Source organism: Dasypus novemcinctus, chromosome 13, assembly GCF_030445035.2.
Source record: "Dasypus novemcinctus isolate mDasNov1 chromosome 13, mDasNov1.1.hap2, whole genome shotgun sequence".
Taxonomy (NCBI): domain Eukaryota; kingdom Metazoa; phylum Chordata; class Mammalia; order Cingulata; family Dasypodidae; genus Dasypus; species Dasypus novemcinctus.
In genome coordinates, this window is record NC_080685.1 from 59,689,000 (window position 1) to 59,709,323 (window position 20,324).

The 20,324-nt window shown below is 37.3% G+C and overlaps 1 protein-coding gene across 1 annotated transcript in view; it reads left to right on the forward strand.

The window, feature by feature from the left end:
- AXDND1 (axonemal dynein light chain domain containing 1) overlaps window positions 1-20,324 on the forward strand; it is a 177,363-nt gene that overhangs the window by 87,297 nt on the left and 69,742 nt on the right. Inside the window, exon 18 of the mRNA XM_058274806.2 lies at window positions 11,834-11,927. Coding sequence (XP_058130789.1) covers window positions 11,834-11,927 — 94 coding nt within the window. The remainder of the gene's footprint in view (window positions 1-11,833; window positions 11,928-20,324) is intronic.

The following is a 20,324-nucleotide window of genomic DNA, read 5'->3' on the forward strand; positions in this document are numbered from 1 at the left end:
TCCAGTCTTACACCATTATGTATGATGTTAGATGTGGTTATTTCATCGATACCTTTTACACATTGAATAAATCCCTTTATTCCTAATTCATTGCGTGTTTTTATCATGAAATGGTACTGGGTTTTACTAAATGCTTTTTTGCTTCTACTGAAATGATTATGTGGTTTTAGTTTTTATTCTGTCGATAGGATTATTACTTTGATTTTTGGGTTAAATCACCCTTGTATTGCTCAGATAAATCCCTCTTGGTCAAGGTACATAAAACCATTGCTGGATTTTGTTGAGGATTTTTATTCGATAATTATAAGAAATAATGGTTTGTAGTGTTTTTTTTTTCCCTCATGAGAGCTTTTGATCAGGATGATACTGGCCTCATAAAATGAGTTGGAAATTGTTCCTTACTCTTCTATATTTTGAAAGAGTTTGTGAAGAATTGGTATTAATTCTTCTTTGAATGCGTATAAGAATTCTGTAGTGATGCATTCTGGACCTGGGCTTTTTAGTGGGTGGTTTTTAAAATTTTCTGTTACGCAATATCTTTTCTTGTTTCAACCTATTTAGATTGCCAATTTTTCTTTAGTTTTATTTGTGTGCCCTTTATAGGGATTTGTTCATTTTAACTAAATTATCTCATTTCTTGACATATAGTTGTTCATAGTTTTCCTTTACAATATTTTCTTATTTCTGATATGTCAATAGTCCTATTTTTATCTCTGATTCCACTAATTTGAGTCTTATCACTTTTTTCTTGGTCCGTCTGAGGGTTTGTTAATTTTGTTGATCTTCTCAAAGAGCCAAATTTCTGTTTTACTGATTTTCTTTACTGTTTTTCTATTTATATTTCATTAATTTCCACTCCAATCTCTATTTTTTGTTTTTCTGCCTCCTTTAGGTTTAGTTTGGTCTTCTTTTCAAGTGTCATAAGGTGGAAGATTAGATTATTGATTCGAGATCATCTCATTCGTAATGTAGATAATTGCACCTATACATGTCCCTGTAAGCACTACTTTTGCTGCATCCTATAAGTTTTGGTTCTGTTCATTTTCATTCATTTCAACGTGTTTTCTATTTTCCTTTGTAATCTTTTTATTGACACATATTTGTTTAGGAGTGTGTTGTTTGATTTCTATTTTTGTGAGAACCCCAAATTTATTCCTCCTGTTGATTTCTAATTCTATTCCATTGTGGTCAGAGAACATACTTTAAAGAAAAAAAGATTTATTTTATTTATTTATTTCTACACACCCTCTTGTTGTTTGCACTTGTCGTGTCTGTTGTCTTCCTTGTTTCTTTAGGAGGCACCAGGGACCTCTGCTTTGAGAGAGAGGTGCCTAATCATTTGAGCCACTTCTGTTCCTTGCTTTTTTGTGTCTCATTATGACTTTTCTTCTTGTGTCTCTTGTTGCATCATCTTGCTGTGCCTGCCAGACACATCAGTTCACTGTCTTGCTCATTTTTTATACAGGGAACCTCTGCTCCCTACTTTGCTGTTACTCATTATGTTTTTCGTCCTATGTTTCTTGTTGCATCATGTTTTTGTGTCAGCTTGCCATACCTGCCCTTTGCGTCAGCTCACTGTCTTCTTTAGGAGGCACCAGAACCAAACCATGGACCTCCCATGTAGTAGGTGAGAGCTTAATTGCTTCAGCCACATCTGCTTCCCAAGAGAACATACTTTGTATTATTTCTATCTTTATAATTTATTGATTTTTTTATGGCCTAGCATATGGTCTCTCTGGAGAAGGTTACATGTACACTTGAGAAGAATACATATTCTGTTGTTATTTCGTGGAGTGTTCTATAGATGCCTATCTGTTCATGTTGTTTTACAGTGTTATCCAAGTCTTGTGTTTCTTTGCTGATATTCTGTCTAGTTTTTCTATCCATTATTGAAATTGAGGTTTTTAAGTCTCCAACTATTATTGTTTAATTGCCTATTTATCCCTCTATTTTTGTCAATTTTAGTTTCATGTATTTTGGTGCTCCTTTAGTAGTGGTTTATATGTTTATAATTGTTTTTTTTTTAATGGATTGGCCCTTTTATAATTATAAAGTGTTCCTCTTTATCTCTAGTAACACTTTTTTGTTTCAGAATTTATTTTGCCTGATGTTAGTTTCGCCATTCCCTCATTCCTGTGATTGCTGTTTCCATGATACTTTTGTTTTTACAACTTTTAACTTCCAATCATTTTCTGTCTTTGAAGCTAAAGTATTTCTCCTATAGACAACATATAATTGAATCACACATTTTTTAACCTACTATGACAATCTCTGCTATTTGGTTGATTGTTTTTCCATTTACATTTAACGTGAATTTTACTTTTTGTTTTTATGTGTCTCATGTCTTTATTATGTTCCCTTATTTCTCCTGTAATACTTTATTTTGTGTTGAATGAATATTGTCTAATGTACACTTTTACTTGGATTAATATTTTTTCACTATTTTGGAGGGGTCTTTTTTTTAAAGGTTTCTTTATGTTTTTTAATTTATTTTTTATTGTCTTTTTTTTTTAAAGATACATAGATCACAAAAAAATGTTACATTAAAAAATATAATAAGAGGTTCCCATATACCCCACTCCTTCCACATCAACCTCTTTCATCATTGTGGCACATTCATTGCATTTGGTGAATACATTTTGGAGCACTGCTGTACCACATGGATTATAGTTGACATTGTAGTTTACACTCTCCCCAGCACCTGACCCTGCAATGCAGGTTCTACAGTCATGGCAGATGACTCTGGAGTTCAGTGCCTTGTCAGTGGGCCCTACTTTGGAATATGTGCTCCTGAGTGTGATGGAGTTGGACTCAGATGTGACCTTTCTACACATGACTCTTCTGTCACTTTTACTGAACCTGAGGTTGGCGCTGGGGTTGGTGTGTACTCAGAAGACTTGAATCTCTGGACTGGCCATGTGCCAGCTGGCCCCTGAGCCTCAGCAGAGTTGTAAATCCTATTCTCCGGTTCGTTGGACTTATCCAGATCAGCTAGCAGGGAGGTGAAGATGGTCAACCAACACACCAGGGAACTGAGAGTGCCTACAACTGCAAACAGGAGAATTGCATTCATCAGCCATGTGGGATCTAAGCCCCCTCTCAATTTAGAGATGGAATGGATGTCACCATCCCAGGGTCCACAGGATGGAGGAATAAAATATGGATAAGAGTGGACTAACTGGTATTCTGCTATAGAACTATTGTGATTCTAGCAATGGAAGAAATTGTATCCTTGATGTGGAGACAGTGTCCAGAGAGAGGGAAGAAGAGATGTGATGTGTGGGGGCATTCTCACCATTTTTTTAGTTATCTTTTTTTGGTTGCTCTGGGATTTACTGTATACATCTTTACATATCAGAATAGGCTTCATATTTTCATGAGCTGAATTCCAGTAATATGTAGAAATATTTCTCATATTGCCCTATTCCTTTCATACTTTTGTGATATTACTGCTATACATATTATACCTATTAAAGTTAGATGACACCTATTAAATGTCGTTATTTCCTTAGCCCAAGACGGGTTTTCTCACACACACCGACTTGCTGTTATTGGCAAATATATTCACATATATTTCTCATTTATATATGTTGTAGACCCAATAATACATTATATAGATATTATTTTATAAATTCTTTTAAATCAGTCAAGAAAGAGAATAAATACACATTTATACTGTCTTTTATAATTACATAATTATCTTTCTTTTTTAAAAGAAATTTTATTGAGCTATACTCACATTCCATACAGTCAATCCAAAGAGTACATTCAATGGCTTTTGGTATCACCACAGATTTGTGCATTCATCACTACAATCTATAGTAGAGCACTTTCATTCCAAAAGTAAAACCCCCTACCCCTTAGCAGTCACCTTACAATCTCACTATCCTTCCCCTCCCATATATATCTAGTCATCAAATTCTATCTCTATAACTTTATATTTACAACATATAGAAATAGAGTAAAATATTATTCAGTACTTTGTATCTTGCTTTTATCACATAGGATAATTCTCTCTTTATATATATATATATATATTCATATATTACTATTCACTGCAGTCCATAGTTTGCTTCAGGTACATTTTAGCTCAAATACCACCCTATTTATTAGCATATTATAATATTAATGTACATTATTCTGATTCATGGAAGAACATTCTTACATTTATACTATTAACAACACTCATGGGAAGCAGATGTGGCTCAAGGGTGGGAGGGCCCAGGTTCGATCCCTGGGGCCTCCCAGTGAAAAAGAAGAAGAAAACATGCCTGCGCAGTGAGCCAGTGCCCAAGTGGAAAGCTGAGTGCCCACACGGTGAGAGTGCTCATGCAGTGAACCAGTGTCCATGCAAGTGAGTCACACAGCAAGGTGATCACACAACAAGAGAGAGAAGGGGACAGTCAAGGTGAAGCACAGCAGAAACCAGGAACTGAAGTAGCACAGCTAACGGGGAAACTTTCCCCACATCAAAGGTCCCCAGGATTGAATCCCAGTGAATCCTAGAGGAGAAAAAGTGAGAAGAGAAGACCAAAAAGAGAAATAGATACAGAATATCACACAGCAAATGGATATAGACAGCAAAAACAGCAGGGTGGAAGTAGGGGGAGGGGAAGGGGGAAATTAAATAAATAAATCTTTAAAACAAAACAAAACAACACTCATAATTTACAACAGGATTCACTGTGCTATACAATCCCATATTTCATTCATTCTTTAGCTTGTCTTCTAGTGACATACACAACCCTAAATATTCCCTTTGAACAATAATTATACCTCTGTATAGGCTCTACTAATTATATTCAGTCTAATATGCTATCATCACCTCTATCAAATTCCAAACATTTATACTCAACCTTATTACAAATTCTGCATACATGAAGCCTCTGCACGCCCTTCTCTATCCTCATTCTGACTTCTGGTGACCAATCTTCTGGTTATTAACTCCATGACTGTGATAATTATATATAGTTCATATTAGTGAGATCATACAATATTTGTCCTTTTGTGTCTAACTTGCTTCGTTCAACATAATGTCCTCAAGGTTCATCCATGTTTTCTTATGCATCATGACTTCATTTCTTCTTACAGATGAATAATATTCCATCATATGCATATACCACATTTTGTTTATCCATTCATCTGTTGATGTTCACCTGGGTTGTTTCCATCTTTTGGCAATTGTAAATAGTGCCACTATGATCATGGTGTGCAAGTGTCTGTTAACATCCCCGCTTTCAGTTCTTCTTAGTATATAACTAGGAATGAGATTCCCATATTGTATGGTAACTGTATATTTAACTTCCTGATGAATCAACAAACAGTCTTCCACAATGCCTCACCATTCTACAGTCCCACCAACAGTGAATAAGCTGTCCTTTTTCTCTCCATCCTTTCCAACTCTTGTAGCGTTTTGTTTTTTTTTAATACTGGCAATTCTAACAGATGTAAAATGATATCTCATTGTAGTTTTGATTTTCCTTTCCCTAGTAACTAGTGATGTTGAATATCTCTTATGTACATTTTGGCCAATTGTATTTCCTCTTTGGAAAAATGTCTATTCAAGTCTTTTGCCCATTTTAAATTGGGTAATTTGTCTTTTTAATCATTGAATTATAGGATATCTTTATATATCATGGATATTAAACCCTTATCAGATACGTGGTTTACAAATATTTTCTCCACTTGAGTAGGCTGCCTTTTCAACTTCTTGACAAAGTCCTTTAAAGTATAAAAGCATTTAATTTTGAGTGTCTCATTTATCTGTTTTTTTTTTTTCTTTCGTTGCTTATGCTTTGGGTGTAAGGGCTAATAAACCACCTCCTACTACAAGATATTGAAGATACTTTCCTACATTTTCTTCTAGGAGTTTTGTGGCCCTGCCTTTTATATTTAGGTCTTTGATCCATTTTGGGTTGATTTTTGTATAATGTGTGACATAAGAATCCTCTCTCATTATTTTGGATATGGATATCCACATCTCCCAACACCATTTGTTAAAGAGACTAGTTCTGTCCCAGTTGGATGGGCTTGGTAGCTTTGTCAAAAATCAGTTAACCAAAGAAGTGAAAGTCTATTTCTGAACTCTTTAATCCAATTCCATTTATCTATCTATCTATCTATATATGTTTATGCCAATACCAAGCTGTTTTGATCCCTATAATGTGTAATATGATTTAAAGTCAGGAAGTGTGAGTCCACCACTTCATTCTTCTTTTTCAAGATGTTTTCAGCTATTCGGGGCCCCTTTCCCTTCTAAATAAATTTAGTAATTGACTTTTCCATTTCTGAAAAGTAGGCTGTTGGAAATTTTATTGGGATTATGTTGAATTTTTAAATCAATTTGGGTAGAATTGACATCTTAACAACATTGAATATTCTGACCCATGAGCATGTAATATCTTTCCATTTCTTTAGGTCTTCTTTAATTTCTTTTTGCAATGTTTTGTAGTTTTCTGAGTACAAATCTTTTACATCCTTGGTTAACTTTATTCCTAGATAAATGATTCTTTTAGTTATTGTAAATAGAATTTATTCCCTGATTTCTTCCTCAGAGTGTTCATTTCTAGTGTTGTAAAAACCCTTCCGATTTTTATATGTTGTTCTTATATGCCACCACTTCGCTGAACTAGTTTACTAGCCCTAGTAGTTTCATTGTAGATTTTTTTGCTTTCTTTTTATATTTCTCTCCCCTTTGCCTACCCCCACCCTCGTTGTCTGCTGTCTGTGACCATTTGCTGTGTGTGCTTCTGTGTTCACTTGTATTCTTGTCAGCAGCACTGGGAATCTGTGTCTCTTTTGTTGTGTCATCTTGCTGCGTCAGCTCTCCATGTATGCAATGCCACTCCTGGGCAGGCTGTACATTTTCAAGCAGGGTGCACTCCTTGCGCATGGGGCTCCCCTACGTGGGGGACACCTCTGTGTCACACGGCACTCCTTGCGCACATCAGCACTAAGCGTGGGCCAACTCACCACACGAGTCAGGAGGCCCTGGGTTTGAACCCTGGACCGCCCATGTGGTAGGTAGATGCTCCATCAGTTGAGCCAAATCCATTTCCCTGGAGTTTTCTAAATACAGCATCATGGCATCAGTAAATAGTGAAAGTTTTACTTCTTCCTTTCCTATTTTGATTCCTTTTATTTTTTTCTTGCCTAATTGCTCTAGCTAGAACTTCCAGTACAATGTTGACTAACAGTGGTGACAGTAAGCATCCTTGTCTTGTTCATGATCTGATGGGAAAGTTTTCATTCTCACAATCGAGTAAGATGTTGCCTGAGGGATTTTCCTATATGCTTTGTATCATGTTGAGAAATTTTTCTTCTATTCCAATATTTCATAGTATTTTATCGAGAACAGATGCTGGTTTTGTTAAATGCCTTTTCTGCATCAATAGAGATGATTGTAATGATTGTTCTCCTTCAGTGTGTTAGTGTGGTTGTTATATCAATTGATTTTTCTTGTGTTGAAGCACCCTTGCATACTTGGGGTAAAACCCACTTGATCATGGAATGTGCTGGTGGATTCTATTTGCAAGTATTTTGTTGAAGGTTTTTGCATGTATATTTATAAAAGTAATTGGTCTGTGATTTTCTTTTCTTTTAGTATCTTCATCTGACTTTGGTATTAGGCTGATGTTGGGTTCATGGAGTAAGTTAGTTGTGTTACCTCCTCTTCATTTTTTGGAAGAATTGGAACAGGGTGGACATACTTTCTTTTTTTTTTTTAATTTATTTATTCATACTTTCTTTTAGAAATGATTAGTTGAATTCACCTGTGAAGCCATCTGGTCCTGGGCTTTCCTTTTTGAATGATTCAGTTTCTTAACTTGTGATTGTTTTGTTGAGTCTTTTATTTCTTCTTGAGTCAGTATAGGTAGTTTGCATGTTTCTAGGAAGTTGTCTACTTCATCTGAGTTGTCTGATTCATTGGTATACATTAGTTCATAATGTCTTCTTATGATCTTTCTTATTTCTGTGGGATCAGTAGTAATGTTCTCCCTCTCATTTCTGATTTTATTTTCCTCTTCTCTCTTTTTTGTTTGTCAATCTAGCTAGTGGTTTGTTGATTTTGTTGATCTTCTTGAATAACTAACTTTTGGTTTCATTGATTCTGGTTTTTGTTCTAAATTTCATTTATTTCTGCTCTACTCTTTGTTCTTTATTTCCTTCTGCTTGCTTTAGGATTAGTTTGCAGTTCTTTTACAAGTTCCTCCTGGTGTGCAATTAGGTATTTGATTTCATGTATTTCTTCTTTATTAATATAAGCTTTAGAGCTATACATTTCCCTCTGAGGACTGCCTTTGTTGCATCAGATAGGTTTTCATTCATCTTGAGATATTTACTGATTTTTCTTGCAATTTCTTCTTTGGCTCACAGACTGTTTAAAAGTGTGTGTTGTTTAACCTCTATGTATTTATTAACTTTTCCATTATCAGCCTGCTTCATTCCATTATGATCAGAAAAAGTACTTTGTACAATTTCAATCTTTTAAAATGTGTTGAGAACTGTTTTGTGACCTAGCATATGGTCCAATCTGGAGAAAGATTCATGAACACTTGAGAATATATATCCTGTTATTTTGGGGTACAATGTTCTATGTATGTTTGTTAGTTCTGGTTTATCATATTATTCAAGCTCTCTTGTTCCTTATTGATCCTTTGTCCAGATGTTCTATTCATTGATGAAACTGTTCTATTTAAGTCTCCAGCTATTATTGTAGAGACGTCTATTCTTCTTCCCCCCCCCCCCCCCCCCCCCCCCCAGTGTTTGCCTCATGTCTTTTGGGGCACACAGGTTAGGAGCATGTTTATTATTGTTATTTTGTCTTGGTGAATTGCCCCTTTTATTAATATATAAGGGTCCTTCTTTATCTCTTTTTTTCCCTCTTCTTTATCTCTTATAACAGTTTTGCATTTAAAATCTATTTTGTCTGATATTAGTGTAGCTAATCTGTGTCTCTTTTGGTTGCTGTTTGCATGGAATATCTTTTTCCATTGTTTCACTTTCAGCCTATATGTGTCCTTGCATCAAATGTTCTCGAGACTCTTGTAGACAGTATATAGATGGCTCATATTTTTTTATTCATTCTGTCAGTCTCTGTCTTTTAATTGGGGAGTTGAATCCATTAACATACAACCTTATTACTCTAGAGGCATTACTTTTGTCCTTTGGCTTTCCTATGTCATATTTTTCTACTGTCTTTCTTTTTATCCTTTTAGTTACCCTAACTTATCATCTTCTTTTCTATACTCTTCTCCAAGCTTCTCCTGTCTTTTCCTTTCATATTGCAGCACCCCCTTTAATATTTCTTTAAGGGTTGGTCTCTTGGTGACAGATTCTCTCACTTTTTCATTCTCTGTGAAAACTTTAAACTCACCCTCATTTTGAGGGACAGTTTTGCTGGATAAAGAATTCTTGGCTGGAAGTGTTTAATTTTCAGAATCTTAAATATATAGTATACCACTAATATTAAATACCACTGCCTTTTTAAATTAATGTATTTCTTTACACATACCTCCATTATTTGCTCTCTGTGTCCATTTGCTGTGTGTTCTTCTGTGTCTGCTTGTCTTCTTTTTAGTTGGCACCAGGAACTGATCCTCAGATTTTCCAGAGTAGGAGAGAGGCACTCAATCTCTTGTGCCACCTCAGCTAGCTGGTCTGCTACATCTCTATTCTCTTTCCTCTGTCTCTTTTTGTTGTGTCATCTTGCTGTGCTAGCTTTCTGCTTAGGCCAGCTTGCCACATGGACCAGCACTCTGCTTGAGCCAGCTTGCCATGCAGGCCAGCTATCTGCTTGGACCAGCTTGTCCTCACCAGGAGGCCCCAGAAATTGAACCTCCTATATGGTAGATGGAAGCCCAATCACTTGAACCACAACCACTTCTCACCATGGCCTTCATGTTTCCATGCCTTCTGAGGAGAAATCCACACTAGGTCTTATTGGACTTCAGCTGGATGTGATGGATCACTTTTCTCTTGCTGCTTTCAGAATCTCTTTTTATCTCTGAAACAGTATGTGTCTTGGAGTAGGTCTATTTGGATTTATTTTGTTCTTGAGTTCATTGCCCTTCTTGGAGATGAAAATTTATGTCTTTCATAAGAGTCAGGAAATTTTGGGCCATTGTTTCAAATATTCTTTCTGCCCCCTTTCTGTTCTCTTCTCTTTTCAGGATACCCATAATGCATATTTTTATGTGTTTTGTGCTGTCATTCAATTCCCTGAGACCTTGTTCAATTTTTTCCATTTTTTTCTGTTTGTTCTTTACAAGTTCAAATGCTCTATCTTCTAATTCAGTGATCTGTTCTGCCAGTTCAAATCTGCTTTTGTATGCCTCTAATGTATTTTTAATCTCATCCTTTGTGGTTTTCATTCTCATACTTCTGTTTGCAAGCTTTCAAATTCTTCTTCATGCTCAGCCAGTGTCTTATTAATATCCTTTATCTCTTTGGCCATATTTTCCTTTAACTCCTTGAATTGATTTAAATTTCTTTGAACATTATTCACTAGTTGTTTTAAAAGCTGTGTTGTAGTGGGATTAATTTGTTCCTTTGGCTAGGCCATATCTTCCTGTTTCTTAGTATGGCTTGTAATCTTTTGCTGACATCTAAGCATCTGATTGTGTTTGTGAGTTCACTCTGATGGTAATCTCTCTCTCTTGCCCAGTATTTTATTGTTTGGTTTTGTTTTATGCCTCTTATTTGATTCTTGTTTCAAGTTACTCTAGATCTTTCAAATTTCCCATGTTTAAATTGTCAAAACAGGACCAGGGTCTCATTGATGGGGTAAAGACCAGATCCAAGGAGGCCAGGAATAGGGAAAGGAAAGACAAAAAAAAAAACTATTTTACCTTCATTTTTCTAGCTTACCAGCAGATGATGATCTTTGGTGAACCTTTCTATGGCAGCATCTCTTCCAACCTCCACTGATGGTGTGTTTGGGCCAGTTAGAGCCACAGTTGGAAGCTGGACCCTGGTCTTTAAACTCACCAAGCAGAAGCCACACTCAGCTCTCCACTACACCTTCCCTCTTTCTAGGGAGGAAAGCATCCATTCCCTTCTCAGTCTATGGCAGTTAGTCATGGGTTTTACAAAAACTGTTCATCTCAAGTGTGGGGTAGGGCACTACCCCCTGCCATGGGGGTGATTAACTCAACAGTTTTGATTTTGCTCTCTTCATCTCTGTCCCTCTCCCTCCTGGACAAGGGTGGCACACCTCTGGTCTGCAGATCCCCAAAGCAGCTGCTTTGGAAAGCTTCTGCCTTTCATCTGCTGTTTTTGTTAGAGAGATGAGTCCTGCAATCTACTCTAGTGCCATTTTCCTGGAACTTCCAGATTCACCTTCTTATCGAATTTTCATAAATGTTCTTGAGTAGTTGTTTCTTTACTTGTTATTTTCCCTTAGGACCATTACCAGAAATGATTGTTTTTTTAAAAACTAAGTTTCACCAGTTTCACTGGAGAGTCAGTCAATGGAATTCCTCATCTTGTTAGGCTACAAGTCAATCTCTTGGGAGAATTTTAAAATTCGTTCTTCTCACTTTATGATAAGACTCGATTGACCTAGAAGCAAATATAAAGAGTGTAAATATTACAGTAGAGAGATAACATTGAAGGCAATAGCTACATTGCCCAAAGCACACTTTGTCTTTGAGTAAGCCATTATACCAGGTAATTCAAGGCTTCTATTCATCTTGCCTTGAGAGCTCTTGCCCAAGTAATTGTCAACTCCTAACTTTACTAGCTCCAGACAAACAAACCCTTTTCTTTTAGCCGATGATTACTTTTATAATATAAGTTACTTGTATCTATTTTACTTCATTTTCTCCCTTAGGATACTCCAAGCACATATATTTAACATGATTCAACAATGGCTTTTGAAGATAGGCAGTGAAATCGACAATGGTAACATTGAACTTCAGCGCCAGGTACGTACTTGTAGGCATTGTGAAAATACCCTGGATTGGGGATTTTTTCCAAGAACAACCCAGACCCTACCTATCCAATCAAAGTGGGAAATTGGGAGGGCAAAATGGGAGTTTATAAAATAATTACTCAAATGACTTTTAAATGGATTTGTAAATTCAGTACATTCCTGCCTTTGAAATGGAGCTTTGGAAATGATATAAATTTGAGTTCTCATTATTATCCATACTCTTTAGTCGGCATACTGATTTTTTCCCCCTCAATAGCATTTATCAAGTAAATGACTATTTTAAGTATGTATGTCAATGCCCCTAACTGGCTGAAGGGATGATGGAAACATGCTATTAGGAGAAAAGAGAAGATGCCACAAGACTATTGGTCTGTTATTACTAGAGCAAGTGGAATTATTCTGCATTTCTGAATATTTGAACCTATTAATTTCATAGCCAGTGCAACATGAAATAATAATTTCCAAAGGATGTCTTGGTTTACTACATTTCTCCCATTTTCTGGGCTTAATTATAATCTAAATTCACACAGGAATATTTTCTTATAAGTCCACATAATAGGCAAACATTTAATCTTACAGGATTAGTAAAGCTAATTTAATTCATTTTAATATTGCTTAAATTAGGAACTTGAAAATCAGAAATTATCATTTTATGTAGTGTACTAGGATTCACTAGGGAAATAGAATCAACAGACTCTATATATAATGTAAATATTGTGAGATTAATTATGGGAATTTGCTCATGCACCTGTAGGGATGGGGGGGTTCCAAATTCTGTAGGGCATGCTGCAGACTGAGAACTCGATGAAGGTTTTCCATGAATTTCCCAGGAGAAACTGGCTGAAGTATCAATGGAAATTCTTTCTTTTGACCACTGAAATAATCAGTTTTCCCTTTAAAGCCTTCAACATATGTATTCCTAAAAAATGTTGCCCTGTAATTTTCTTTTCTTGTGGTATTGTTATCTGGCTTTGGTATGAGAACAATGTTGGTCTCATAAAGTGAATTAGAGAGTAATTTTGGAGAATGTGAGAAGGACTGGTGTTAATTCTTCTTTGAATATTTGTAAAATTCACCAGTAAAGCCATCTGGTGGTCCTGGACTTTTTTGGGACTGGGGAAAGGTTTTTTATTTCTGATTCCATCTCTTTGGTATTGGTCAATGAAGTCTTCTTCTTCTTTTAGTTTAGGTAATGTTTGTGTTTCTAGGAATTTTCCCATTTCACCTGGATTATCTTATTTGTTGGCATATAATTGTTAAGTTTGCCTTCTTAGAATCTTTTTTATTTCTGTGGAGTTGGTAGTGATGTCCACCTTTTCACTTCTGATTTTAGTTTACTTGTGTCCTCTCTCTTTTTTTATCAGTTTAGCTAAAGCTTTGTCAATTTTGTTAATCATTTTAAAAAATGCTTTTGAATCCATTGATTCTCTGTAATTTTTTTTCTATTTTCTATTCCATTTATCACCACTCTGATCTTTGTTACTTTCTTCCTTCTGCTCACCTCAGGTTTAGTTTGCTCTTCTTTTACTAACTCCTCTAGGTGTAAAGTTATGTCACTGTTTTGAGATCTTTCTTATTTTGTAGTAAGCATTTAGAGCTATAAATTTCTGTCACAACTACCATTTTCTAATCAAACTGTCAAATGCCAAATACAAAGAGAATTATGAAAACTTCAAGAAAGAAGCAAATGTCATGAACAAGAGAGCCTCAAAAAGATTAAGTACTGATTTTTCAGAAACTATGAAGGCAAGGAGGCAATGGGACAATATTTAAAGTGCTGAAAGAAAATGATGACAAACAAGACTTGTATCTCTGATGAAACTATTTCTAAAATGATGGAGAGACAAACCTAAGGGAGTTTGTCACCACTAGACCTTCCCTACAATCAATGCTAAAGGGAGTTCTTCTAGAATGAAGCAGCAAAAAGAAATAGAGATCTCTGGTAAAGGTAATTACCAGTAACTATAAAGAGCAGTATGTTATGTTGTATTTTTGGTTTGTAAATCCACTTTATAGTTCTCATAGGATCAAAAATGAAAATCCATAAAAAGTAATGATCAATCTATAGCTGTGGACATACAATGTGTAAAGAGATAATCTGTGACAAGAACAACAGAAAGGCTAGGGACAAAGGAGAATAGAAACAAAGTTGGTATATGCTATTAAAATTAATTTAGTGTCAAATGCAACCTGATTTTTATAGATTTTGGATGTTAAATTTAAGGACTTCGAATTTAAAGGTCTTAAAATTACCACAAATAAAATACCTGAAAAATATACACAGAAGGAAATGAGAAGGGACACAAAATGTTTCACTACATAAGATAAACTAAATACAAAAGAAGGCAGTAATGGAAGAATTGAGGGACAACAAAGATATGACTTACAAAAACCAAATAGCCAAATTGGCAGAAAAAGTCCTGCATTTTTATTATCTAAGTAATTACTTTGAATGTAAATGGATTAAACTTCCTAGTCAAAAGGAAGATATTGTCAGACTGGATAAATAAGAATATGCTATGTACAAAAGACTCAACTTAAGTTTTAAAAACCATAAGTTGTTCGAAGGTGAAAGAATGGCAAAAATATTCCAGGCAAATATTAACCAAAAGAGAGCTGGGGTGGGTATAATATCAGAAAAAAAGAGGCTTTAGGTAAAAAAACTTTTACAGGGGACAAAGAAGGATACTATATTGATAAAAGGGTCAATATAAATATATAAGCACCTAACAGCAGAGCTCCAAAATATAGGAAGCAAATACTGACAGATTTTAAGGGAAAAATAGTTCTACATTAGTGGAAGGAGACATCAACTCACCACTTTCAACAATGGGTAGAACATCTAGACAGAAGATCAATAAGGAAAAAGAAGACTTCAATGATACTCTACCCAACTAGACGTAATAGGCATATATGGAATACTTCATGCAAGTACAACAGAATGATTATGCTTTTCTTGTGCACATGGAACATTCTCTAGAATAGACCAAATGTTAGGTCAAAAACAAGTCTCAATAAATTTTAAAAGATTGAAATCATACAATGAATCTTTTCTGACTGCAATGGAATAAAACTAGAAATAATAACAAAAGGAGAACTGGAAAATTCACAAATGGATTAAGTGATATGGTTAAGCAATACAGTCTTGAAGTCAAAGAAGAAATCATGAGGGAAATTAGGAAATGAAAACACAATAAAATCTAATGGGATGCAGTAAAGGGGACCTAACAACTGGACACCATAGTGTAACCAAGTTGACACATGAGCTTAATCTTTGTCTTTCTTCTCCTTCTGAGCCTCCCACAATGTATTTATCAGTACACTTCATGGTGTCCCATAGTTCTCTTAGGCTTTGTTCAAATTTCTTCATTCTTTTTTCTTTCTGCTGCACAGCCTAAGCTCACTGAATCTTTTTCTGACAGTTTCAGTCTAATGCTGAACTCTTCTAGGCAAGTTTTTATTTCAGTTACTGTGGACCTCAACTCTAGTATTACTGTTTGGTTCTTTTACACTTTCTAGCTCTATTCTCATTTTGTTCATCTGTCACTTTCCTAATATCATCTAGTTTTCTTCCATGTTTTCCTTCAGCTTTTTGAGATTATTTAAGGCCATTTTGAAAAAGACTGTCTTGTATATCCAAAGACTGGTATTCTTCATTGGTGGTTTCTGATGTTTTATCTTGTTCCTTTTCCTGTTTCTTGTATGTCCTATAACCTTTTGTTGCACACTGTAAATTTTAACATTTTCAGGTGTTAATTCTGGAATTTATTCCCTGAAGTGTCTGTTCCCTAAATTTGTATTCAGCTAATGATATGACAGAGATTTCCTTGAATGACAGGAGCTAGCAGAAACAAACAAATGCAAAAAAAAGCTCCTTTTGCAGTTTTCCTATTGCTCTACATTAGCTAGTGCTCTTCTTCAGACCTTTGCCCTCCTACTAACGCATATGTAGAACAATCTGAGGCAAAAGATCAGGGTCCTCTCCAGTCTTTACTGAGTATGTATCTTGTCCTGGGCATGCACTCTTAGCCTTAAAAATTAAGGGGATCTGAATATTTCCTCTTCCTCCTATGGAATAGTCTTGCCCCTCTTCCCCAGTCCTGGGTGCTATATTGTATGTCTCAAAACCAGTAATCTTTTTCCTCTGGCCACTGCCATTCAAATGTTTCTTAAACTGATTTAACTGTCTCCAAGCTGCTTCTATATGCAGAGCAAATTCTGGGATGATAAATGAATGCTGAGTACCCTGGTTGCTTTCTTCAGGCTGCCATCAGATATACTGGCACAGACATACATGCACCCTTTACTGTGCAGAGAGGTTACTCACCTCCTTCCAGAATGAGGACTAGGATCCACACAGAGAATGCAGGGTGGCTCCACATTGAGGCAGAGATGGAGTGTGGGAGGACCAGGAAAAGCACCACAAAGTTTTCCTGCCATTTTAAATTTGCTGTCATACTCAATGGGGAATGGTTGAAAGCTTTCCTTCTAAGATTGGGAACTAGAGAAAGATGCCCACTGTCACCACTTTTATTCAACATTTTGCTTGAAGTTCTAGGTAGAGCAAGTAGACAAGGGGAAAAAAAGGCATCCAAATAGGAAAACGGTAAATAAGTAAAACTTTCACTATTCACAGATGATGTGATCCTATATTTCAAAAATCTGAATGTCTATGACTAAGCTACTTGATCTAGTAATTGGGTCCAGCAAAGTGACAGGATATGAGATTAGCACACAAAAATCAGTAATGTGGGGTTTTTTTGTACACACACAAAAAATGAAAAATCTGAGGAGGAAATCAGGGGGAAAAATCCATTTATGATAGCAACAAAAAGACTCAGATACCTAGGAACCAATTTAACCAAAGATGTTCAGGACCCATATTCAGAAAACTACAAAACAATGCTAAAAGAAATAAAAGAAGACCTAAACAAATGGAAAGGCATTCCATGTTCATGGGTTGGAAGGCTAAATAACATGAAGATGTCAGTCCTACCCACAATGATTTATAGATTCCATGCAATACCAATTAAAATTCCAACAATCTATTTACAGAAATAGAAAAGGCAATTACCAAATTTATTTGGAAGGGAAAGTGCACCCAAATAGCCAAAAGCAAAAACAACTAAAGAAAAAAAATAAATAGGGCCCCTCAAAATTAAACTTGTGCACCTCATAGGTCTTTGTCAAAAAGGTCAAAAGGCAGCCAATTCAATGGGAGAAAATATTTGGAAATCATATACACAATAAGGGTTTAATATCCATGACATATAAAGAGATGCTACAACTCAACAACAAAAAGACAACAAAAAATGCCCCATATTACACTTATTCTTCCTTCTCCCTCCCCTAAGAACCTACCTTCAACAACTCCCATGGCCACTGTCTTCACATCAATGATATACTTTCTTCCATTGCTCGAGTCACAATAATTCTATAGTAGAATACCAGTAAGTCCACTCTAATCCGTATTTTATTCCTCCATCTGAGGACCCTGGGATGGCAATGTCACTTTTACTGAACCTGTGGTTGGCACTGGGGTTGGCATATGCTCAGGAGACTTGAATCTCTGGACTGTCCATGTGCCAGCTGGGCCCTGAACCTCAGCAGAGTTGTAACACCTACTCTCCAGTTCATTGGACTTACTCAGGTCAGCTAACAGGGAGGTAAGGATGGTCAACCACCACACCAGGGTACTGAGAGAGTCTACAACTGCAAACAGGAGAATTCCATCCATCAGCCTTGTGGGATCTAAGTCCCCTCTTGATTTAGAGGTGGAGTGGACATCGCCACCCCAGCATCTTCTTAATATCTTAATCCCTTTAGCCATCTCATTGAATTTATTAAGGAGAATTGTTTGAACATCTATGATTAGTTGTCTCAATTCCTTTATGTCATCTGGAAGATTTTCTTTTTCTGTTGACTCGACCATATCTTCCTTTTTCTTGGTATAGATTGGAGTTTTTTGTTGGAGTTTTGGTATCTGGCATACTAGATGTATTTATTCTGTGCGTAGTTTCTCTCTTAAGGGCTTTCTTGCCCTTTCTCCCTTGCTGGTTGTGTAGTAGAAGCCAAGGATGTAGTTGGTGCTATAATCTGTGGAGGCCAAAGCTGCCTGTGTTGCCCCAGGAACCAATGAAGTTTCTTCCACCTTTCTCCTCACTCGAGTTAGGGACAGAGCCCCAGCTCTGTGTAATAATCCAAGTTGTGCAGGCCAAAACCATCTGTAGTTGCCCAGAGAGACTGATGAAGCTTCACACCCCTTCTTCCCCTGCCTGGAGAGGGAATGGAGCTGCATTTGGACCTATGCTGTGCAGGTCCAAAATGACCACAGTTGCCCAGGTAGACTGGTGTAGCACTGTACCCCCTCCTTCCCTGCCAGGGGAAGGGATGGACTGTCAGGAGTACCCAACAGTCTAATCTGTGTGGACCAAATGTGCCTGCAGTTGCCCCGAGAGGCTGAGGAAACAGCCTATTGGGAGGTGGGGGTGCATCCACAGGCACCCACCAGTACAGTCTGTGCAGGCTGAAGGTCCTTGGTGTTGCCCAGAAAGACAGAGGGAACACAGCTCCTCTCCTATCCTACTTTAGGGCTGGAATAAAGCTACAGGTGTCCAGCTATTCCATATGTGTGGACCAGAAGCACTTGCAGTTACCCAGAGAAGCTAAGGAAACACCGCTCCCTCCTGTCCTATTGGGGATGGGGATGGGGCCACAGGCACCCAACTTTAAAGTTCATGCAGGCCAAAAGTGCCTGCAGTTGCTGTGAAAGGCTGAGGAAACACAGCTCCCTTTCTAACCAGGATGTTGAAGGGGAGGAGATGGAATTGAAGGCTTTCAACAAACCAGTTCACATAGGTCAAAAGCACCTGCAGTTAGTTGCCCAGAGAGGCCGAAGAACCATAGCTCTTCTCCTATCCTATTGGGAATTGGGGATGGAGCCCCAGGTGTCTGACTCTTAAGTCTATGCCAGCCTAAAGCACCTACAGAGGCTGGTGTAGGTCTGGCCACTTTCCTCCCCACTGGAGATGGGGCTGGAGCCTAGGCTAGAGCTACAATCTGATCTGGGTGGAAAAAAGCCAGTCCCTAACCATCATTGTGATTTTCAATCAACCCCACATCCCCTTTTCTGGGGGTGGAGTTAAAATGGCAGCTACCATCCTCTTTCCAACTTGGACAGTTTCAAACTTTAGCTGTTCTATGGAGTATACTTTAGCCTGCTGAATATTCTAATCAGTAGCTGAAGTCAGTGGCCATTTGTCTCTTCCTCCCATTTTTGGGAAATGGAGCTTCCATCTCCAGCCATGGAATAGCTCCTGAGGCAGCTTGTGCTGCCAGTGTAGGAGAGGCACCAGCCTCTGCTGTGTGGAATGCTTTACTTGCACAACTTTACTAGAGGTGGGCAGTCTACTGCTTCCTACTTTCAAGGATGTTGCAGGATGCTCATCTGGTCTCCTGGGCCCCCCAAACAGGTGCTTTAGATATCTCTGGGTGATTACTAACTGCCCTGTAGGACAAGCTGACTCTTGGAGCTCCTTACTCAGCCACCATCTTGCCCTTCCATCTCTAAAGTGTTTTTTATCTCACCTCTTTGCCTTTCATTCCCATAAGCTGTTATTTTTATTTTCAAGTTTTGAAATTCTTCTTTGTGCTTGTTCAGTGTCTTCTTGATGTCCTTTATCTCTTTAGCCATATTGTCTTTCAACTCATTGATTTGATTTTGGAGATTTTTATGAACCTTGTTGATTAGTTGCCTCAAATTCTGTGTCTCTTCTGGGGCTTTGATATATTCCTTTTCTTGAGTCATTTTTTCATTATAAGTTTGCCTTACAATTTTTTGTTGGTGTCTAGGCATCTGATTATGTTGGTAAGTTTACTGATGCTCAATTTCTATCTCTTTCCTGGGGATTCAGTGGTGAGACACTGTGTGTTACTATTTTATTCTTGGTTTAACCTTTTCTAGGTCTTTAGGATTGTCCCTATTTAGTTGCTCAAATCTGGGCCACGAGCCCAGTAACAGGTTGCAGAGCCATCTCCAGGGGCCTTAGGGAGGAAGGTTGTAAAGACTGGTAAAAAGCCTCTTTTATTTACTTTTAATTTTCTCACATGCATTTCCTTGATGTGCCAGATGACACTCTTAAACAGCCTTCTCAGTTCCATCCCCCATTGGAGTGTGTTCACTACAACATCAACAGCAACAATGCCACAGAGGATCCTGCCTCCAGGCTATCCCGAGCCTCTCAATTCCAACTTTCTTAGAGGCTGTTCTCCAGGCTTTGCTGGCAGCTCCCTCCCTTTTCCCGGGTAGGAAATGATTCCACTCCCCTTTGCATCGTGAACAGTTGGTCCTGGTCAGGAGAGAGGGTGATTGAGAGGATCGGACCTCTTT